The sequence below is a fragment of the Manacus vitellinus genome, unplaced genomic scaffold (genome assembly GCF_001715985.3).
Source record: "Manacus vitellinus isolate BGI_N305 unplaced genomic scaffold, ASM171598v3 scaffold_1_pilon, whole genome shotgun sequence".
Lineage (NCBI taxonomy): Eukaryota > Metazoa > Chordata > Aves > Passeriformes > Pipridae > Manacus > Manacus vitellinus.
In genome coordinates this window covers 18138024-18162142 of record NW_021939396.1, presented here as the reverse complement: position 1 = coordinate 18162142, position 24119 = coordinate 18138024, and the positions used below count along the sequence as shown (strand labels likewise).

General features: G+C 38.9%; 1 protein-coding gene across 3 annotated transcripts in view; it reads left to right on the top strand.

The window, feature by feature from the left end:
• The window catches only part of ZFPM2 (zinc finger protein, FOG family member 2), a 306116-nt gene extending 290688 nt beyond the window's left edge, over positions 1-15428 (top strand). For 2 of the 3 annotated variants that reach the window (XM_018077612.2, XM_018077606.2), the window contains 3 exons: positions 6408-6614; positions 8604-8828; positions 11951-15428. In XM_018077612.2, coding sequence (XP_017933101.1) covers positions 6408-6614; positions 8604-8828; positions 11951-14442 — 2924 coding nt within the window. In that variant the 3' untranslated portion in view covers positions 14443-15428. Of the gene's footprint in view, positions 1-2315; positions 2411-6407; positions 6615-8603; positions 8829-11950 lie in introns of those variants that run through there. The other variant, XM_008924013.3, reaches the window with a different exon arrangement.
• The last annotated feature ends 8691 nt before the right edge of the window (positions 15429-24119 follow it).

Genomic DNA, 24119 nt, shown 5'->3' with positions numbered 1-24119 from the left:
TTCTGTTCCTTGTACCACTCTACTGTCAAAAATTTCAACAGTATTGGATTTGAATGAATTATAATTTTTTTATTAAACAATGTGTCTACATATAGATATATGTACTTTGTTCATGTCAAAAATTAGAGATCTGCCCAGTAACTTGTGCCTAGTGAAATGGCATTCATTGTGCTGTCATCACAACTCCATGGGTGAGAAGCAGGAAGAACCCAAATATGAAGATCCCATCCTGTTCTGATATGCAAATTCTCCTTAAATGCTTAACCTGTGCAACAAAGGAGGGAAAATAATAAATTAACTTCAACCCTCATTACCATTACTTAAAAGCATCATTTTTTACAAATTGGAATATTTCATTAGGAGAGGAAGGTCTGATTCAGTTTACAGTGCCTGGGAGTTGCTAAGAGTAACAGTCTGTTGTTTAAATAAATTCTGATAGTCTTTTGACCCTTCTTGGAAAAAGATGTGTGTACAGGAAATGGCTATTATGTTTTTGCAGTAACACAGTCAAATCCAGTAAGCATAAATTTTACTACATGAAAGTAGTACTTCTGAATTAACTGGCATTGAATATTTGTTTTAATAGAAATTGCCATTGATTTCCTAAACTTCTGTGAAAGATGTATGCCATTTCTGGGTCAAGAAAACTAGACTCAGATGGTTCAGCTAGGAAAGCCAACTGATATTAAAGACAGGAAAACTGGGGTTGCCTTTGAATATATGTTTATACATCATGATGCTGCTTCATCTGGGAAACAGCTGTAGTCAATGGAAATACTGGTTTTAGCTACTTGCTTTCTAAAGTCACTTTTCCTAAAAGCAATGGTATGAATCAAGAGGTTTTATGGTTTCATCCATTTTGAAGGTCTTTTCTTTCAGTGGAGTTAGGTGTCTGTCCATGTATATATATATTTTTTTCAGTCTGTGATCCACAGATTCCAAATGACCGTTCTTTAAAGTCTGCAAAGCATAAGTGGGAAAAAAAAATAGCAGCCCACTATCAGAAGGCTCACTGTGCAGATTTCTGTGTCTTCCCTGGAAGTGGTGTAGGGTTCTGAGAATCAAAATGGGTGAAGGGCCATTGCCTTAATTAAATTTTCAGAGCAAATCATTAATTCCAAATATCATAATAGAGATTACTTTGTTTTAAAAAAAAATCAAATGTAGAAGAAAAATATAAGGGCTGTTAAAAAAAAAAAAGGCAAGTTTTTTTCTATTTTAGGTGTCTGTCCTACATAAAGTTTTGTATTTGCATGCATATCTATCACCACATTACTCCCTTTTCTGAATACAGAAGATAGAGTATTATTGCATTTAAGTGTGATTTAATTGGTTCAATTTACTATATATTTTTTGTACAAAGTGTGATTCCATATCTTGATGAGTCCAGATGTAGTTATGCTTCTGGTTTACAGCATCCCATTGCTTGCATTTTATTATTTTTACAAAGCAAATGTCTATCAATCACAGAGATAAATTAGAAAAAATTGTGCAAACATGACACATTGCTAAGATTTTTTCTGCATGCTATGTAATTATTAACCTGATTTTTTGCCATTGAGGGAAGCCATGAATTACAGATAGCATGGATGAAGTTAAATGCTTTTATATTAGATAAATTTTCTTATACAGTATTCTATATGTATGGCCATACAATATAATTGAAGCTTTGTCAGCCCTGTAGCCTAGCAACAGATAATACTGTTAGGTTACTGAATTGCTCCTGGTTGACAAGTAGGGAGTATTTTTGTGTTTATCATGTTTGCTAATGATGGGATCCTTTCCAAAAGGCTTGTCTTAATCTTAATTAGAGTTTATCAGCAGAGGTCTGCATGACATTGTGCAGACACTGATTTCATAAATAATAAAAAGTGCAAGTGAAAAATTTGGCAGGAGAAGAAGACATTTAAGACCACTGATTCTTGTAAGAGCAGCACGAATTTCCAAAATGTAATCAAGTTTGAACTGTGACTCTATTCTTTATTATCGAAACTTGCAGTACACTCCACTGCAGTTTTGACAGCAATTATGAGTATGATTTATAAGCTTCCTGTTAGGAACCAGATCTGTTTGCACAAGAATCTTGATCATAAACATTACAAAGAACAGTAAGTCCACAGTTTTTCAGGGACTTCAGGACCTTACTCTGTCATTTTCATAGAAAGCTGGGGGTTTTTTTTGTTTTGGTTTGATTTGGTTGTTTTTTGTTGTTGTTTTTGTGTTGGGGGTTTTTTTGGTGTGGTTTTTTTTTTTTAATTTTATTTTATTTAAGGGTGTTGGTGTTTTTTTCAAGCAGCAGAAATATTTGCAGTGAAAGATGTAGACAAAGAAGAGAACCCTGAAATAAACTTTCTACTTGGTGGAAGCTCTGGAGGTATCAGATAACTGCTTCAGTGCCTGATGTCATTTGGTAAAGAACTCATGCCAATGCAATTGGAATGTAATTTTTTGCTCTAGTTTGCACATCATGATATTCTTTAACTTTCTCATCTTTTGATGTTTAAATAAATGAGCATTTTTAATTCCTTGCAATATGAACTAGAAAAAGCGTTCAAATAAATGCATAGCGTTTACAGACATTTTTATTCTCTTCTTATGTTTGATATGTATGTGGTATATATCACATAAATTTCTGTGGTTTAACTTTAGATATAAAACAATACATTGCAGGCTCAAGAAGCTTATTTTCAATTTCACAGAGCTCTCCAATGTTTCAAAGCCTTCTGGTAATCTAAAACCTTCCTTTCTGCACTGGCACAAGAGTAAGACTTCTTACCCCACCACATAAAACCACTAAGACCCCTTTCAGTATAAATGATGTGATGGAGAGGAAAGGTAGTCGGGTCTTCCGTTGCATACTCCACACAGGCACACACCTTTCCCTAGCTATTGCCTCTGATGGGCGGTATGATTTGTCCTGAGATAAGAACACCTGGTGGGAATTGTCCTAAGAACAGAACAGCGGGTGGGAATTGCAGGAGGAACTGCCTGGATTGCTTGCATAACGAACGCATTCCAGAGCGGGGAGGTGGTGGCGGCTGTGATGATTGTGGTTGACTTTGGTACACTTCGGCCTGCAAAAGGGTATTAAATGCTGGTGGAGACCCGGCCATCTGGGCAAACTGGTCTCCCAGGGTTGCAGGCAGCTTTCAAATGGATTCCCTCCACCCTACCCCGCCCTCGGCAGGGACTCCTGCAGAGTATGTCCAGCCCGAAGATGGGGAACACTCAGTTTTGTACGGATGAGTAAAAGCACTTAAGATCTTGTCACATACGGAGATAAAATCCTAAAGTAGTTAAATGAGTGCTTTGTTGCTTTTAAATTGTGCATTCTGTAAAGCCAAAGACTGTAAATGAACCTGTTTGTTTTATAACCCTTTAGACTTACTTATAATATATACTGCATTGACAATATTTAGATACTGTATCATCCATAAATTGAATTATAATCATCCACATAATTAGTGTTATATTTCTTGCACCTGACTGAGAGTCTTCCCTCTACTACTCTGCCACAATGGCTGAGTAGTGTACTCATTATGGGCAAGAAGAGGCCCAAAATCACCAGTCTGTTGTTGTCTTGTCTTCAAATCATATAATCATGACTATTTCAGAGGCACTGTCTGTCACTCGTCCCTATTAAAACTTATCTGACTGTTCATCCTTTCTCTTCTTCTGATGCCTGTGTCAGTCTAAGGATTGAGACACTTGGCCTGGTAAAACTTTGGTAGAACAATTTCACTCTTATAGGTTTTTTCTAACTAAAGGAAGAGTTGGTTAAAAAAATCTAGTCAGTTTAGTGAGAACTTCATCTCATATAAATAACAGTTCTCTACGTTTCCTTCTGAAATCTTCACGTCTTTGCAAATATTTCATGCAAACATCTTCCTATCTCCTTCTCATCACCACTGGTACTTGGCTAAGGCTTCCATATTATAGCTTTGAAAACCTGTTGTTAACACTGCCCTTTGCTTTATGAAAAGCTGTTGTGCTCCTGAGAAATTGCTGTATATATGTCAGTTCTGTCTTAGCCTGTGGAAATGTTTGTAGGAAGCAAGAACTTTTTTCCTGTTTTGTAGCTGCCACCTGTAAGGAAGCTGTTATCTCTGACAAAGATGTCTGGACAGCACAGTAATTCAAATGATAGTCATGGTTGGAACTTCCTATTAAATTTGGAAGCCTCTGCTGGGTGCTCTGCACTTGACTGACTTGTACTCTTTCCTTGACTGTGCAGTAGAAGGCTCAAGAAGACTTTTCCACAGTCTTCCCGTTTTGCATGAAGGTCAGGGGAATAAAGTCGTTTACATCTTTCAAGACAGCGGCCCTTGCCTTACCCTGTGCAGGGAAGCATAGAAGGGGACAAGTGAGGACTGCACCCTGTGGGTGATTTTTGCTGCAAAGGTGTTATGCTTAATTTCCAGTAACTGGAAGAATGCATCATTTGGGAGTTCATCTGGGGATCTAACTTAACACAACATCATGTGCTGATGAAAACATGGGCATGTATGTCATGATCACTTAAATGCCTCATTTCCTATAGAGTGGGATGAGAGAAAACAAAATAACAGTGTACTTCTTGGGTCTGAATCCTGCTGGGCTGAAGGTTTGTATTCATATGCAGGAATGGATTTAACTTCTGTACTTCTGGTTACCTTTATTAAGCCAAGCTAGAGACTGTTGTGCTTCCAAAGCCATCACACATCCCACCCAGCTGTGCCTGCCGTAGGTGTGACAGTCTGCAGGAGATGGGTGGATCAGGCAGCTGGGGTCACTGCTCGCTTCAGCTGTCCGAGTTTAATCTGTTACTGAACAGGAATCAACACCCTGAGGAGCTCTAACGCCAGGAGACTGAGTCAGCCTTTTAGCTGATCCAGACTGATTGCAGCTGGAGACCCAGTAATCACTCTTATTTTGGAGGTTGGGTTTGTTTTTTTCCCCAAGGGTACAGCATGTCGAGACGTTTGCTGGGATAGAGAAAGTCTCAGATTTGCACCATTTAATGCTGTAATCTTGGAGGCTAGTAAACCTTAGTATTCTTTGGTCCTGTCCCCTCATATTCAATTTTTTGTAAACTTTGGAGCACCTTCAACTGCTGTATTACTGAAGGGTGAATACAAAAACACTTTTCTGCTTTGAAACTTCTACACCACTTTGAGGTCTGGAAGCTTAGCATATTTTGCCACTGAAACACACTGTTACTGATGCTGTTTTGTTTGTTCATCTTTGAAAGCTAATAGACTGGTTTAATTAATTGTCCAAGATTTCTCTAAAACAATGTCCTAATTCTTCCATTTAGCTGTGGCATATCATACACTGTTGTTATCTCCTCTACCAGATTTTTGCAACAAGTTGTTTTAAAACTATAATCTCGTTGAGGGGAAAAAAATGAAGTGCAGTTGAAAAGGCAGTTATGCCGAAAGATAAACACAGCAATATTACTTATCAAAACGAGTACAGTTTTTGCTTGCCTAATGAATGCAACATATAGGTTTTTCTATATATACAAAACCCAAGGAAAAAAAAAGCTTTATAACATATAAAGTATGCAACATTATTTCAGGCATAACTGTATTGGATATGCATCTAGGCCTGAGAGTGTAGATAACACAATATAAGTGCTTTGCCTGTCTAAACATGTTAAATAAATGAGCATTCACTATCGCATTCAAATACATTAGTAGATGTACTCGCATAGTTAATTTTCTTTTTAATGCACTACACGTGACATTTGCTATAGTGTATCTTTCTGTTTGATGAAAATTCTTCTACTTCCCCCCCCCCTTTAAACAGACCTTTATTTGAATAAGCCTTTATGGAACAGATCTTTGGCATATCTTCTTTTCAGGAAGTTCAGTCAGTGTAAGCAGAGATAAAGCAGTCATGTTCCGAAGAATATTACATAAGGGAAGATTTTTTAGAGAAAAAGGGTGACAAACATAAGGGAGGGGAAGAACGCCCTTAAGAGGAAATCTGATTTCTTTCTTGCAGCTGTTTGATTTTATTGAGCTGTGATTTGCTATTCAAAATAAAGTGAACTTGGAGTTATGAAAAAATATACAGGAAGTTTGGTGAAAATAATGTTGAGAAAAGTGCTGTATAAATTATTTTCACCTATATCTTGATTTTCATATTGCTGTCTTTTTAGGAGACAAAACGAAAAATTCAAATGAATATTCATAGTGCAAAGAGTTAGGAAAACTGTCCTCTAACTGTTATCCTTATATATGAAAATTCCTATATTGATAGAAGGAAGACAGTAAAAGTAAAAATTATATGCCTCTTTACCTTGAATAAGCCATTGAAATTTAAAAAAAAAAAAAAAAGAGTATGAAGATATGGCACTGATGTTTTAAGGTCTGGAATCTGATATCATCAATTAAATCTTTCTGCTTTTATGTTTCCTGTAGGAGGGCAGCTTTGGTGTACCACAACCAAGGCCATCTCAGAGGGTGAAGAGCTGATTGCCTTTGTTGTAGATTTTGACTCAAGGCTGCAAGCTGCCAGTCAGATGACTCTCACAGAAGGCATGTATCCTGCCCGCCTGCTGGACTCCATACAATTGCTCCCTCAACAAGCTGCAATGGCATCTATTTTGCCTACAGCTATTGTGAACAGTAAGTGATGAATACTATTCTCTGGCTGTTTTTTTAAAACAGCAGTACTTTAAGGCACATATGAAGAGCTAATCAGCAACAGTGAATTCAAGACCACAGAAACCACACCACAGCTCGAAGCCTGCTTTTGTTCCCCCATCATCTCAGATGAACTCACAGCTGTAAAAGGAATAAAAACAGCAGTCTGGCGAGAGCCTCACCCAGAGTACCCAACCTGCCCTCGTGTGGACGTTCTGTGATCTGCTGCCACAGGCAGTAGGATCAGAAACTGTTCAAGTAGATAAGATAGGTCAGCTAGCTCTCAAAGCCCAGCCTCTGGTGCTCAAGGAAGCTTGTTGCTTACAGATACAGCTTCTGGTAATAATTAATGATACTCAGTGGTAGAAAAGAAACACATCTCTTCAGTGGCTGTTTTAAAATGCAGTGGAGATCATACCTTATAGCTGTGGCTATCCAAAAATGTATTTACGTCCTCTGGTCATCAGTAGACCCTATCATGGACAAAATACAGTATGCAATTGAGTACTGTCCTTAGAGAGGAGGCACATGAATGTTCCTGAATGGGGAAAATTCAGCTTGAATTAAATTTTATATCTTTAGGTTTTTCTTATTACTGCTTTTTAACTTTACACAGCCTTAGTTCCTTAGTTCCTCATTCTCCTAAGTACTTTTCAAATATATTGACTGCTACCATGATCCTCACTAGCCATCACCTCGACTTATTGCACATTCTTACCTCTCAGCACTTTACAAGTCTATTCATTTAGACTCCATGTTGGAGCACTCCTCCATGTTTCCTGTGGTTTCTAACTATTGTAATTAGTTATAGTGAACTACTGAACACAGTATTTCAGGTGCGAATGTACATGCAAGCACATGATCTACCACTCAGACTCACACCTAGTAATACTGAGTCTTGAACAGTCACAACGTTTTGAAGCTCTTCAGACAGGACTAGTTAAAATATTCATGGTAATACATTTCATTCCATGTTTTTCTTTTATTGTTGTCGTTGTTTGGTTTTTGTAAGTGCTTATTTTCTGGGTAAACAATTCTGATAGCTAAACATTTATTGTTAGCCTATTTTAAAAGATAAACGTTTCAGTGTCCAAATCATCCAAGTCCTCCCTTCCAGAGAGTGAGTTACAATATCCTCATGCCCCTTTAGCTAAGCACATTCATTTTTACCCCAGCAGTGGGGCAGCTGTGAGCTGATACACTTGTTCACAGAACCAGCAATTAGCATTGCACAGGACCTTTCCAAAAGAAGGTGTCAGAAGCAGCTGAAATGACATGAAGTCACCAAAGGTAGGGCAGACCTGTGTTTATAGTCGACAGTTGCAAGGGAGCCACTGGAATGAGTTACCTTGCCTAAAGGGCAAAGACTCATGCACAGCTTGTTTCAGCTGAGGGTGTATTCTTGCATAAATCTACGAGGCCAGCTCTGGTCTTTGGCAAAGTAGTCAGATTTCTACAGCATTACACTTCTGGAAACACAGTTGCTGTCAGCACTGCCTTTTGCAGAGCCCTGGAAAGCCACACTGAACGTTGCTAAGACAAGTCTAAGTTTATGGTCCATCAGCTCTTTCTATACAGGTTTAGCAGCAACTCAGTAACCTCTGTATTCTTGACCCCAGGATAATGCTTAAATAGCAAGTGTCACTGCTGAGATCTTTCCACCCTGGTTCCAACTCTGCCTCTGACCACATTTAATTTCATTTCATTTTTTAAAATAATTATGTGCCAAAAACTTGTAGTTGTTTTCTTTATGCAACTATTTTTAAAATATCCTTTTGAAAGAAACAACTGTCTCACATGTTAAGTCTCTCATCTGCAAGTGACATTTTAATAAACCCATGTCTCTTCTTCCAATATTTTATTAAATAAGCATGTGTTTAAGGGGGAAGGGGGGTGAATTAATCCACCTATGTTAATTGATTGGTACCAAGTGCACTGTGGCTAATCTACACTGCCTATGTTTACTTGTAGAGGACATATTCCCTTGCAAATCATGTGGCATTTGGTACCGAAGTGAGCGGAACCTGCAGGCCCATCTCATGTATTACTGCAGTGGGAGGCAAAGAGAGGGGCCACAGCTGTCAGAGGAGAGTGAAGACAGTGCTCAGCAGATATCCAGTGTCTGCCCCTTTCCGCAATGCACCAAAAGTTTTTCGAATGCAAGAGCTCTGGAAATGCACCTAAATTCTCACAGTGGTAAGTACCATGTATTTTCATGGATCATCTTCTAGATTTAGCTATTTGAAGAATTATTCACTATAGACATTCAGACGATCAGTGTCTCTCCAAATATGTGCAAATATTGCATGTAGATACTACCAAAATGTCAACAGTTTCTAACCTGTGTTCTACACCGAGCACCTCTCCCAGGTAACTGGTGTCATTTCTCTTATCTACTAATCCTCATTTGAATGCTATTTCTCTCTTAATGTGTGTATACACAGGCACAGGCAGCATTTCTTTACTGGTGGAGGTATGCTCAAGAATTCAGACACAATTAATTACTTCAGGATTCTGTCTACCAAATATGAGTTGGCTAGAGTACAATCTCTACCTGCCCTATTGCGGTGCTCAGGAGAGAAAGACACACAGTCAGAGAGCAAGACCTTGTGAAGTAAGATATTAGTGTCCTAGAGCAGGCTTCTTAGGCAGAAGGCTTTAAGACCATGGTCCAAAACTTTGTGCTTTTACCAGGACACTTGTTTCATAAAAACTTCTTGTTTGATAACAATATGCTTTTCCCTTATAATAAGTATAAAATGGGGATAGTATTTTAGAATGACAGAAACAAAGAATTATAGGATTGCTTAGATTGGAAAAGACCTCTGAGATCATGAAGTCCATCTGTTAAGCCAGCACTGCCAAGTCCACCACTAAACCATGTCCCTAAGCACCACATCAGCAGATCATTGTAGATGACCAATTTTGAGTTGAACTGGGGCTGGAAAAACAAATGAGTTTGCAGGACATTCTGCATTGGAGTTTTCAGTAGCAGAGAAAACCTAAAAATAAGAAAGACTGCAGTGTCAGTGTGTGGCATTGGCTTTCTGGTGTACAGAGCTATGTCTGGAAAGATGCAAGGGCTTTACAGGTGTTCCCAATCCTCCTGGTAAATGAATAAAGTCTAAAGGACACTAATGGGGGCTTTAGTCATAGAAGAAAGCCTTATTCAGCTGCAGTGTAAAAGCTCCTGGGGCATTAGGAATCTACTCTGTGGATTTGGTGAAGTGAAAAACATTCCTCTGATACTTGGGCAACAATTGCAAATCTAGAAGGCATCATGTTGCCTTGGAGGTGTTTGGTACCTCGCAGAACAGGACTAGAAGAGCGCTGAGTGAAAACTCCTTTGTATAGACAACACAGGCAACCCTTAGCCATTCACTTAGAGGTCAGATCTTTTTGTGCTTCGAAATCTTCACTTTGAATATCAGGCTATTGCCATTTTCTGTCTGTTACCTAGCAAATATTTCACTGTTCAGTGAACCAGCAAAACCATAGGCTACAGCAGCTTCAACAAGAGCAGGTGAATGCAGCCCAACATGTCTTACAGCCTAGTAATTATAACCTGGTACTCTGGGAAGATAAACAGATTAATTTCTCCCCAAGCAGAGGAAAACTCTGAAATCTTAGCCATTGTGCAAAAGATTTGCTTCAGCTATTTGCATTCGGTGGCATACCTTTGGTTTAGTTGGCTTAGGTGTCCAGGGTTTAGAGCTATGAGCTGTGAATGACTCTGTCTGCTTGTAATCTGGAGATAAGCATCTGTGTAGGTATTTCTTAGAACAGAGGCTGGATCTCAGGCTGTTCCCTTTATTTTTAGTCATAAACCAGTCTGTTCAATCATTCTTGCTTTCTTTCAGATCCTGTCAGTCTTAATTTTTCTATACAGATTATCACACCTTTTGCATCCGTTTTCCAAATGCCCTGTAACCTTTGGAAGCCCTGAGTTTTCTTCAACTTCTGTTTCTGTTCCAGCTGGAGGCTCTAGTGGACACACACCACTGGAACATGGAGCCCTGACTGAAATGCAAAGTCCATAGACATCCTGCTATCACTGTACCACATGATGGGGAAGCATATGAAGCACCATCTTGTGGCAGTGGAGGAGCTAAAGCCTCATAGGGCCTCCTGGGGAAGAAGTGCCTGACAGGAGCAGGCACTGATTAAAATGCTGTGTATCTCCTTGGTTCTCTTCTGACCTCTGCAGCCAAGAGCAGGTCAAATTTCAAATGTCACTCACAACTTCAGGGGTCACTGATGCTAGGGGAGAATTGAGGACCTCCAGATAAAACAGAGGACTTCCCACAGAGTGGTCTGCAGTATTCTTACAGTTTCATTTTGTCCAACTACCACCAACCTAATTTATCTAACTAAGGTGTGGTATATGTGTTGATGTGTAGGCAGAGCAAATACTCATTTTTAATTCTGCATATCATCCCTACCAATATTTTTTCATGTTTTATTTTCTAAAAGGTAACCAGAATCCATGTTGTTGCAGTAAAGAAATTTAGTCTTATCTCTTTTTAAAGCATTTTCAGTTTCACAGTGCTATGAAACACAGGGGTTTTTGTTTAATCAGTGACTGTAAGATGGCTTTGACTGTACTGTTATTGATAGGGAAAGTGGTAGTGAATACATGAGGAAAAGGTGTTGTATTATAGCAGTAGTTGCCAATGGCCATTATATGTGGAAGATAAAATGTCAGTGAAGCTGTGTCTTACTGCTCCTCCTGCCTTCACAATGAACACAACTTATCAGTCCTTTCTGATGAGGATAGATCTGTAGCCTGTTCCCACACTACAGCCAACCCATGCAAGCAAAGAGCTCAGCATCAATAACACTCAAAATGCTACTTCTGCTTTGTCTGTGGCTTTCAGGCACTCTTGAGGGCTGTACGTCAAGCCATATCATAACCTTGAACCTCTTGACCTTGATGTGCTTTCTGTGCATTCAAAATTTCCAGTGATTGTATACGGGGAACATTATGTCTCCCTTTAGTTGTAACTGTAATTTCAAAGACTTTTTCATTTAGAATAACTCCAATCTATTTTTATCTTTTCGCTTGTTCTTTCTCTTCAGTTCTGCTGAATACATGCAAATACTAGGGCTCTCCAAAGCAGAGCAGAAGTCTGGGAATAACCTCTAGCGGTTTGAGGAAAGACCAATTCAAGTATTTTCAGGGTGACTAATGCCATCTCATCAGAAGAAAATTAATCATTCTCACTGTGTTTGTACCTTTTGTGCACTTGATTTTCCAATATTCCTCACAAGAGACAAAATGGTCACTTTATTTTGTATTTTACTTGTCTTTTCTATAGGAGTGAAAATGGAAGAATTTCTCCCGCCCGGTGCTAGTCTGAAATGCACAGTTTGTACTTACACTGCAGACTCAGTGATTAACTTTCATCAGCACCTGTTCTCGCATCTTACTCAAGCTGCCTTTAGATGCAATCACTGCCATTTTGGCTTCCAAACTCAGAGGGAGCTACTGCAGCACCAAGAGTTACATGTCTCTGGCAACAAAATCCAGAGAGAAAGTGACATTGAACACTCTCCAAGTGGAAACGAAGAAGGTTTACAGCCAGCAACGGACCTGTTAAGCAGAAATGATGTTCCCCAGAGCCAAAAGACCATGCAGACTAAAGATGCAAGTTCTGATACAGAGCTTGATAAATGTGAAAAAAAGGCTCCACTTTTCCTTCCAAACCAGAGGCCAGAAACGCAACCTGCAGCAAATAAGCAGAGTTTTTCATATACTAAAATAAAATCCGAACCATCCAGTCCAAGACTTGCTTCATCTCCCGTTCAGCCTAATATTGGTCCTTCTTTCCCAATGGGACCTTTTCTTTCCCAGTTTGCTTTTCCCCAAGACATCACTGTGGTTCCTCAGGCTTCAGAGATATTAGCCAAAATGTCAGAACTGGTCCATCGAAGGCTGAGGCATGGAAGTAGCAATTATCCTCCCGTAATTTACAGTCCTCTGATGCCTAAAGGGGCTACGTGTTTTGAGTGCAACATAACATTCAATAATTTGGACAACTACTTGGTTCACAAAAAGCATTACTGCAGCAGCCGATGGCAGCAGATGGCAAAGTCACCAGATTTTTCCAGTGTTCCAGAAAAAATTCCAGAAGCTGTCAGTCCCAGTAATGGTCAAAGCTCTCTAAACATCCTGAATGCAGCTCCTCATACATCAGATCCAGAGAATCAACTTCTGCAGACATCTTGCATAAACTCTTCCAGCGTTTTAGATTTGATCGGGCCAAACAATAAAAGTCATGAGAAAGACTTTACTGCACAACCCAAGAAGTTGTCAACTGCAAGCAATGGTGATGAGAAGATAAACGGAAAACCTTCTGATGTGAAAAATCCCAATGCTCCTTTAGTAGAGGGCGAGAGTGACCCTAACAAGACCACATGTGAAGCTTGTAATATTACTTTCAGCAGACATGAAACCTACATGGTCCACAAGCAGTATTACTGTGCTACTCGCCATGATCCCCCACTGAAGAGGTCGGCTTCCAACAAAGTGCCTGCCATGCAGAGAACAATGCGTACTCGGAAGCGAAGGAAGATGTATGAGATGTGCCTGCCAGAGCAAGAGCAAAGGCCACCACTAGTTCAACAGCGATTTCTAGAAGTGGCTAATCTTGGCAATCCTTGTACATCTACTCAAGAGTCAACAGAGGGTCTTGGAGATTGTTACCATCCACGATGTGATATCTTTCCAGGAATAGTCTCAAAGCATCTGGAAACATCACTGTCTATTAACAAGTGTGCTCCAGTTTCAAAGTGTGATACTCCCCACTCCACTGTATCTTGCTTGGAGATGGATGTGCCAATAGATCTCAGTAAAAAGTGCTTGCCCCCGTCAGAGAGGACATCCACTTCTCCCAAAAGGCTGCTGGACTACCATGAGTGCACTGTGTGCAAGATCAGTTTTAACAAGGTAGAGAACTACCTGGCTCACAAGCAGAATTTTTGCCCTGTCACTGCCCATCAGCGCAGTGATCTGGGACAAATCGACAGTAAGGTGTTTCAAAACCCAGAAAGTGAAAGAAACAGCCCAGATGTCAGTTATGAGAGAAGCATAATCAAATGTGAGAAAAATGGAAACTCAAAACAGTCCTCTCCTAATGGAAACTTATTTTCCACACACTTAGCAACACTTCAAGGACTAAAAGTCTTTAGTGAAGCGGCCCAGCTTATTGCTACGAAAGAAGAAAACAAACATTTGTTTCTTCCACAATGCCTTTACCCTGGAGCAATAAAGAAAGCTAAAGGAGCAGATCAGCTTTCTCCATATTATGGAATAAAGCCAAGTGATTACATTTCTGGTTCTCTTGTCATTCATAATGCTGATCTAGATCAAAGCACAAATACAGAAAGTGAATCTCCTAAAGGCCAGGCGCCTTCAAATGGATGTGCTGTGCAGAAGAAAGAATCTCTTCCACTACTGCCGAAAAACCGAGGCATGGTAATAGTTAATGGGGGACTAAAACAGGAGGAAAGACCTGCCACTAACCCACAGCAAGAGAACATTTCCCAGAATCCACCGCATGAAGATGGGCACAAGTCTCCTTCTTGGATCTCTGAGAATCCCTTAACTGCAAATGAAAATGTCTCTCCAGCAATTCCTACAGCAGAGGAACAGTTGTCTAGTATAGCTAAAGGTGTGAATGGCTCTACCCAGGCTCCAAGCAGTGGAAAGTACTGCCGACTGTGTGACATCCAGTTCAACAATCTTTCAAACTTTATAACTCATAAGAAGTTTTATTGCTCTTCACATGCAGCAGAACATGTCAAATGAAACAATCGGTCACCTTTGGTACCTGTGTTTAGCATATTGTTCCATACAGTTTAAAGAAAGCTGTTTGAATTACATCTGGACAATCAGGAGATTTCACTATTGCTGAGTTGAAGACTTAAAGGTGTAATTTCATTACAGTCCATTAGTAAAGTGTATTATTGGTGCCATTTTCAAAAATATTAATTTATTTTACCAGCAGTATTCATAGCTGTAGTTATGTTATTTTTATTTAAAAACTTTATATTAAAGTCATTTGTAATGTTATTGTATAGTTATTGTGTAGCACATATGGTTTGCACTGTATAGTAGATTTTAAAGAAAATAGTCGCAAACAATACAGAAAAGCATTTTAGAAATAGCTTCAAAAGCACTTGTGTATCCTGATTTTTTTTCTTATATGCTGTTGCAGATATATGTATATGCTAAAATATAACTTGCAAAGAAGTTTCAACTATGCTGTGAAGTTCGCCTTAAAATTTCAATTTTTTGAACAATTGGGCTCAGTTTGCAGTTTATATTTTAGCAGATACATTACCTTAGTCATTAGGCTTTGCATTTGTATGTAGCAGTATGTTTCTGTCCACTTTCTTAATCTGAAACGTACGTTAAATGAAGATGGCATTTTCTTTCTTGTATAGTACTTGTATTTTCTTTCGCTGATGCATCTCTGTCTCGATTTTTAAACCTTTGCTGTTAAATGCAATACTTTATAAAGAATGAACAAAATTACTGGAAGCAGTATTGTAAGTAATGAGGTCATATCAATCAGTTTTATCTTTTGAAAGGCACAGTCTAAAACAAAACCTAAACTCAATGCTGCAATTATGAATCTAATTCATATATAAGATATATTTAAATATAAGAGTAGCAATACTGCAACTGGTGATCACAAAGATAATGTTCTACTTCTGATAGAAATAATTTCTCAACAAATGTTGTTACTATGCATGTATATGGATGGAATAAAATTCCAGATCATTGGAGAAGTTTGGCAGTAATTTCTTTAAATTTGTTTTATTCTGTTATTCAAGGTACATTTAGAGCTCACAAACTGTAATGAATCTCTTAGGAACAGGCTAACATTGCCTCCTCTTCGATGGAAGCAAAGTGTTCAATGAGAAAATGAATACAAAGGATGCCTCCACTTCCAGGGAGTCCCTGCTGACAGGTCACTTGTGCAACTAAGTTTAAGACAACCTAGTGAACTAAAAGTTAAAATGTGAAGGTCTGAAACCAGGAAGGCTGTTCTCTTTAGTGATGCCAAGGAACCCTGGCAGTATCACCATATGTCAAAATCAGTGGAACAATTTCCTTCCTAACACCTCTGGTATGATTATTCTTGTGTTCAATGTTCCTATATGGAAAACAGTAGCATTCATTTAATAGAATAGCAGTTTGCTCCACTAATTAATTTAGAAATACTATTCAATAATTTATGTTATATTAAAATCTGAACTAAGTACAATTAATACCCTTCACTTGCAATTGTTCAGTCTCCTGTACACCATTTTAATAAAAACATTGTTATTATAAAAGTGACTTATTGATGCACTTTCATCCTACAAATTTGAAAGCAAAACTATGGCCTGAATAGTTACATAAACAGTTGTATTTAATTTAGTCCTATATCAGCCAAAAAAACAACTCAGATCAAACTACCTAGAAGGATGATGTTTCAGCTGAACAGCCAGTTGGAGACTAGAATAAGAGCATGCAATGTCACTGACTTTCAGCAATCCCATCTCTGCCTACTTTGTAACTGAAATTGTTCTTTTTTTTATTTGTAAGTGTAGGTACATGTGATCCAGTGGCAAAAAGAATAAACTCTTCAAAAAATATTAACAACTTTGCTGGTTAACTGGGCTTTAAATACAGATCAGGAGTGCTTCAAATTGTGTTGTCACTTGCAACAAAGACAACAGGTGTATACATCAATTCTGTAGGCCCAAAATTGGTCCTATAGCAAATATGTTGGGTAGTAAGACTTGAGAAGGAGAAAAAGCATTACAGTCACAGGAAGAATAAAATAGACAAGTTGTTTATGATTATCAATTAAATCTTCATTAGAAAATAGCACACTGGTATATCTAAGACTCTGCAGTATTTGAGACAGATGTTACCTTTTGGCCTTTTTGGTGGCAAACATTATTTTGAAGATTATCCGTCATGAAAAATGGTTTAAAAAACTAGGTGATTACATCTGGATTAAAGTAACCTAATTCTGAAAGATACACATGCATAGATGAAAACTTTTTAGGTGAAGCTGGTCAGAAAACCACAGGTAGTGTAATTTACAATTGCTGAGCTCTGGGAGTCTGTTCAGACTGTGAGAAAGTAAAGGAGAATATTATGGTTAAAGGGAATACCTAGCTGAAAAGTGATGCTGAAAAGGAAAAGCCTTATCAAAAAACTTTTCTGATCCAGGAATGCTGAGGGTACCTGATATATTCCAGAGGTAAATTAAAGCCTGCCATGCTGCATTATATTCTTCCCACTGGCTAGTCCAATTGCTTTCACACATCAGAATAATCCTGGTAGCATTTTCTCTTTATAAATCACCTATTTGGTTAATCGGTCCCACTTTTACAAGTTCAAAACAAGCACAACCTGTGCCTCTGTGGGCATAGAGTTGATCAATTTTACACACATTTTATACATTTTACTCACTTCACAGGAACAACTGGCAAGTCTGACACATGCTAAACCACAAAGTTATCACACTCTCTGAAAGTAAAACTGTTCACTAGCTAGGTGGGTAGCAGATACTGACATTTGATTTCTTATACATTTGTGAAAAATATAAAAACATTTAATAAAAGAAGCTGCTCACATAGCTGGGCATGTTTTCGTGTAATCTTATACACTGTTTTTAATCATTTCACTTTCTTTATTACACTAATTTTTTTAATTTGCTCATGTGAAATGAGCAAATAAACCCTCTGACCAGCCAGAAATCTCTCTCCTGTCTCTTAAACCAGTTTGCACAACACTGTCCTAATCCTAATCAAGCCCTAATCAAGATGGGCTTGAAGCACATCTGTTTAAATTGTAAGTATTGCTTGCAGGAATTAACTACTTAAATCTGTTTTCTGATCAAGGGGTTGTTTGTATTCCCTTTCGATTATATCTATGCATTTGTTCAGGTGTTAAACTGCCTATTGCTAAAAACTCCTCTTGAGTATAGACTCTTCCCAAGTTCTTCTTTTAGGTTTTTTTAGGTTTATTAATTATCTATGAAATTGCCTATGCAAAGGGAGTCCATTCTGAGTGAGTCTTTGACACCAGGAACTCAGCAGGAAGCAGAGCACCTCAGTTATATGGTTTGGATCTGTTAATCCCTGTCAGCTGGAGTCAGTGAATAAGTCTTTGGGACTGTTGAGTAGAGATGAATAGCTCAACAACAGGCCTTAAAATACTTCCTGATTTTATGTTACAAAAAATAGTATTGCTTCACGTGAAGACTTACTATTTAGAGGATCTGGTTCCTGCCTAACTCCTTGTATACCGATTTCCTGGAGGGTTTTGTGTTCAACTTTGGGCTTTCTAAGGAAGATATCCTTATTCACAAAACATCCCATCCACAGGCAGTGCTCATAACTAATGTGTGCCTGTATCCCTGTCTGCCTCATTTATTTGTCTATATCCTAAAATTCAGACTTTGAAAGGCTGCTGTGAGTCCTCATTCATACCACATCTTCATAGTTTTCACAGATGATGGTGATTTTTTTTCTACCTTTTCTACTACTTCCTGTAGTCATAAATCAGGTGGACATGCCTAATGCAAGCAGTAAAACATATTGCTACAAGCTGATGTTTGCTTGTCTTGAATTAATTGTAATGTTAGGATTCTGGTGACATTTTCTCATTATTACAAATAATCATAAAACTTCATCATTGATGTTTGATGCGGATCCACACTCCTAACTTTCTTAGTCTCTCATTTCTACTAGACAACTGTTGACTATGTTCGTTGTCTGACATTGTCTGCAGGAATGTAACAGTCACATCCCAGACACAATCTGAGAGGATGTATACAGTGATTTCTCCCTTGTACAATAAATGCTGCACCAGTGGCAAATGTAAAATGAAAAAATAACAACTAAAAAACCTGATGTAGAAATTAAAAAATCAAATCTATTCCAGCACCATCATCAAGGTGAGGTGTAGGTGGGCTAATTCACTTTGCTGGATGTACATACATAAACTATGAACCAGAACCACTCTAAAACGGTGGAACTCGGGCGGAGCTCTGAGCGGCCTGGAAAACCTGGCTTAAAGAAAATTCCATGGTGAGTATAATGGAAAAAGTGTGGTGTGGGATAATCTTATTGAGGGGCAAAGAAGATAAGGAAAAAGGGAATCAGCACTGTGTTAATCCAGCGAGTGTAGTATGGGTACACTGATGGCTGCAGAAGGCAGCAATTACAAGGCATCAGAACTATAAAAATGCTACATGTCCCAGGAGGCCTGTTAGAGAGGCTAAAATACTGATGAGACAAAATCCTTGGAAGATCACTCCCAAATGCTAAATATTGCCAATGTAAAGGTTCTGGCTTCTGTTGGATCTCCTTTTCCGTAAGGCTGACAATGGGGAAGAGAACCACAACTCTTCCCACCTTCCAGGTCACCTTCACAGTTGGGACATTGCGCTGCCATGAACTGTCAGGACAGACATCCACAGAACAGATATTTGTGACCCTATTGTAAATTAGAGTCAAATCAGATGTCCAGGCTTCAGCTGGGTTAGCCTGCGAGCACACCTGGTCCTCTCCACTGAGGTCTTCCACACAGTGCTTTGAAACCAGACCTCTTAGAGGCACAGCAAAATGAACTAAAATACTACTGGTGGCACTTCTGTATGGAGTAAAACAGGGCAAGGGAAGGGAGGTGTGTAGGAAATCTGCAGTCACATATGAACTTTCTTCATAATATAGCAGCATGAGATGAAAGAATTTTGACTAGAAGAGTGAGATGAGCTGTTGTGCTGGGGTGAGCAGGTAACTAATTCTGACAATTTCAACTTCTAAATATATGGGGGTTTTTTACTATATACACAGACACACAGTTCTGTATAACATACATTTACATATAAAAACATAGTTATGTATATATACATAGAGAGATGAGAAAATGTCCAAACCTAAACTAGATTAAGCAGTTAGACCAAGCACCTGAATGAGGTATTTGACAAATCCTTCGTTGCAGAAGTAATAGCCAGACCCTTTAATCCTCATTTCATAGGGAAACTGGCACCTTTAGGTGCATGGAGGGTGATGATACATTCATTCACATTCAAATTTAAATGTCCTTCTGGCAAAATTGCTATCTCCCCTTTCTACTCTCAGCTGTTTGAACAGGTCCCAAGCCAAGGAATTTGTTCCTGCCTACCAATTCAATAGTCCACACACTTATTTTTTTCCACCTGACAACTTAGTTGGTTTTGTAATTGTCTTGTTTTGTTTTCTGTTGTGTTTAAAAAAACCTATTTATCCGCCGTGAATGAAGGTGCCTGACTCATGGTGGAGGCAGGTGAAAGGATCCACCTGAGCTGGTGTATTGGAGAGTGTGGTAATCTCCACCAGCAAAGTGGAGAGAGGTCACCAACTCTGCTATGGGGCAGTAGGTGAGTGAGCCCATGGAGAGCACCAGTTCTGTGGCATTAACCCAACTTCCTTAATCACCTGAGCCTGGCATGAACCTTTCAAAGCACAACTGATAGTAGGAACAGTAGCTCACATACCATTCAGTTTTGCCTGCAGGTGCATATGGCTAAGAATAGCAGTTGTTCCTTTCAAACCTTTAGATAGGGTGCTGAATAATAAAAGCCAGAAATGTGATGAATAGAACAGGATAAAGTTGGAGACACCCCCAGAAGTAGTTTTTATCTCAGCTTTCCAAGTTCTAGGTGTTCACACCGAAACTGTGAAGCCAGATTCCTGTGATCTTGCAGTGATGGTTATATGTAAATGTAATCACTTTTCAGAACCACCAGCACTGCTACTGTTTTGAAAGCCCATCTGTCATCAAAACAGTTTTCGACTCAATTTTTCATATTCACTAATACTTTCCTTGCTTTAAGAAGACAAACTTCTGCATGCCAAAAGTTCTGTCCTGCAGTTTTTACTGACTGATACAACGCAGACTGCAGAAACCACAGTCCTCAGTCTATATGGTTCCATGAGCAACTCTACCACTCCCAGTCTGGTTTGACGCATGAGCCTCAAGTGTGGGAAATGGAGAAGCTGAAATGTGAAATGGTAATACAGCTTCAAGTCTATGTAGCCCTAAAAAATGTCCCTGGTTTATTTAACCACTTGGGAGGATTCACCTTCAATTTGTTGGCTCTCCCTTTTTTGAAGAAATCTTCTTAAACCCCTCACAAGTTAAGTCTTAGGGGAATATGGAGAAAATACCTGTGGGCTGATTATGTTGGCATTTGGCTTGAGGGAGAACAGACGGCCTCTTTGATGCTTTGACATTTTTGATCTAGTTCTGATGAAGCTACTCCAAAGAGATACATTTAGGTAATCTAATAAAAGACCTGTAGGTTCAAAAACTGATCAAGGAAGAAAATTGTTTTAGAGAGAAGCCATCTCAGCCTGTGATTGAATTTTCTATATTAGGGTAAGTATGCAAAGAGAGGGGAACATGTCTGTTTACTGCCTCAAGTCTTCCAAGCAGAATAGAAAACAAACCCCCTCAAATGATGCCTTTCAACAAAAAGAGCAGGTAAGAAGAGTTTGGGGGGAAAAAACCACCTGTTGGGTCAATTTTTGACCTCATGGTCAATCTTTGAACTCTTTCCTAGACCAAAGGAAGGAAATGATGAAGGTTTAATTTAGGAAAGATTCAACTAAAAGCAAAAGCTCAACACACAACTGGGTAGTGTACACAGCAGAAGCAAGGTGGAGGGTGCTGTGATGCAGCCACATATGACAAGGGTTACCCTGCATGTGCTTACCACACCTCCTTTCCCACATCCTTCATCTGGCAGGTCTCTTAAGGATCTGTCAGGTGAATAAGATCCCCCACAGGGACAAGGGCCTGCCCAGCCTGGGACATCTGCTCTGGCAGCTGTTCATTGGCACTCTTAGCTGCCAGCAGAAACAGGGTTGTTCTCTATTGGGGCAGCACTGGGTGGAAGATGCACAAGCTTTCCAAGTATGTAGAGAAGTTTATGAACACTGATTGCTGGCCAACTGACAGTGTACAGTTTTCTCCCTCATGGTAACTTGCTCATTTGATTTATAAGAAACACAAGATTGATTTTAAAGGATTAAGCATCTAAAGAGCTACATAGTGGGAGGTGCAGTATTTATGGTTTTAGGAGATTTCAAAATAGTAGGGTATTGTTGCTTTTCAAATTGTGCCTCAAACACACTTAGAAATATATCAGTGAGGAATTATATTAAAATTTTACTGCAAAAGCACAATTTTGTTCTTGGGGTTTGGGTCTTAGTCAAGAAGAAAGGATACCTGTTAGGAAATAAGCATAGTTTAACACAAGAACTACTGAGGGAAAATGAATATAACAATAGTTTGTCTCATCTCCTGGGTCTTCTTTCAGATATTTGCCCCTTAGCCAGGGCATGTTCTAAAAGGGACCAGACTACACAATCTACCATCACTGGAGACACAGAGTCCCTCTTGAGAATGAGGTTTACGTCCACTCAGTTCTCATCTCCTCCAGTTGAGTCCCCTTGTTAGGACTTTTATATCCCTCACCGCATCTTGAAACTCACTCCTCTCTAAGTGCTAAGCACTACATCCAGACCCTCAGTCATTTGTCTGCTTTGGCTTAGAAATATTTCCCTGTAGGAAAACTCCTTGCAAGAATGGGTTGGACATGCACTTTTAATGACACTATTGGTAATTTTAATGCTCACTGTTGATATAATAACCTAATATTCATCCCAAAAGTGGAGTCTGGGTTCATTGTGTTCCTCAACAGTTGAGGTCTAGCCATCCCTTAGGGATCTCAGAAGAATCCCAAGCCTTACACAGGGGCAGCTACAAGGACAGAGAGAAGTCAGCATTTACAATTTTTCTCCTCCTACCTGAGTTACTCTACAAAACAGAGAGAAAGCCATTGGAACAAAAAGAGAGAAAGGAACAAGAGGGACTTTAAGGGCTATAATGTGGGGAAGGGATTTGTGGATTCTGGCCTTGTGCTGGCTTCTGTCTTTTTACATTAAGCAGACATTGGGAAAATGGCTTATCAGCAACCAAGGCTTATCTTCAGTGTTAGAAAACTTGACATGCAGTGTGCTTTTGTAAATTATATCAGAAATCTCTTTCCTTTTATGAGAAGTGTCTTTTTGGTAGGTAATTTTTATATCGGGGAAAAAAGGTTGGCAATGTTTGCAGAAAATTTTAGTATGTTAACATACTATAATGTTACTTAAATCTGTAGTATCATTAAAATACATTCAAGGCTTTTGTGCAATTTATAGAACTAAATGTTATAATTGTGTAAGAGATGTTGACATGATTTCACGTATTTGAGCTTTACTGTGTTAGAGGATCCAGTGACAGCCACTTCACAGGAGAAACTCTCTGCTCTGCAGGAACCTTCCTCACCAATGTGAACCTTTTTCTTCCAATATAAAAATATATCCTGGTTTATGTCTTTTATATTAGTTTTAATATTGACATTCACAATACCAAAATAATATTTATATAAAGTATTCAACTAGCAGATAACTATTATGCCTTCCTGACACAAAACTGCTGTGTACATTTGCCAACCACAAATTATGGCTAAGTGATAATATTAGTTTTTGCATTTGCTTTAAGTTCATGACAAATGCAATTAACACCAATAACCAGCAAGGTTAAAGTAGGGTTCATTCTTACATGATAAAAATGCCAGTTTTCTTTCCCAAACAACAAATTCCAAAACTTTCTTATCACCAGATAAGATAAAAATTAAAAAATGAGATATTGTACAACTTTGTCTCATGACATTTATGAACCATTACTCTGGGCTGTGGAAGATCCTGCTGTGGATGCATTGCTGGTGTAAAGAAGCACAGTTCAAGCACCTTTGACTTATGTTTAGAACCAGCAGTGAAGTGAGAGATGTGATACAGGCTCAGATAAAAACAAATTACTTGTTTCATTGCAGTAAACAGTTTGATGCAAAATGTGGCATTCTGAAAACATGAATTACCCTGCTATTTGGAGTTCTCTTAGAAATGGAGATGAGTTAAAGTTAGTACTCAGCTGAGTATCAAAACCTCTTCTCTCTGCAGGATTACCCCCTGCTGCTAACAAATCACCCATAAAAATGCAGGTCAGGCATTTGGAACCTACATCTAATGCTAACAAAACTCCCATTGAAATGAATTATGGAATTGCTCACTCCAGTTGCAGTGCCTACAAGTAGATAAAAGAGAATATGTCTTCGTGACCTTTTACAGTTCTGCTGCATTTATGTATTATACAAACAGCTTATTTCATATGGGATACGGTTGGCTGGAGAGTAGGAGCCACTACCTCCTCAAAATTGTAGAGGGGGAGAGCCATATCCCAGCAAAGGCAATGTCACAGAATGGTTGAGGCTGACAGGCACCTCTGGAAACCACCCACTCCAACCACAGCCCTGCCCAAGCAGGGTCAGCTACAACAGCTTGCTCAAGGGTGTATCCAGTTAGGTTTCTGAATATCTCCCAGGA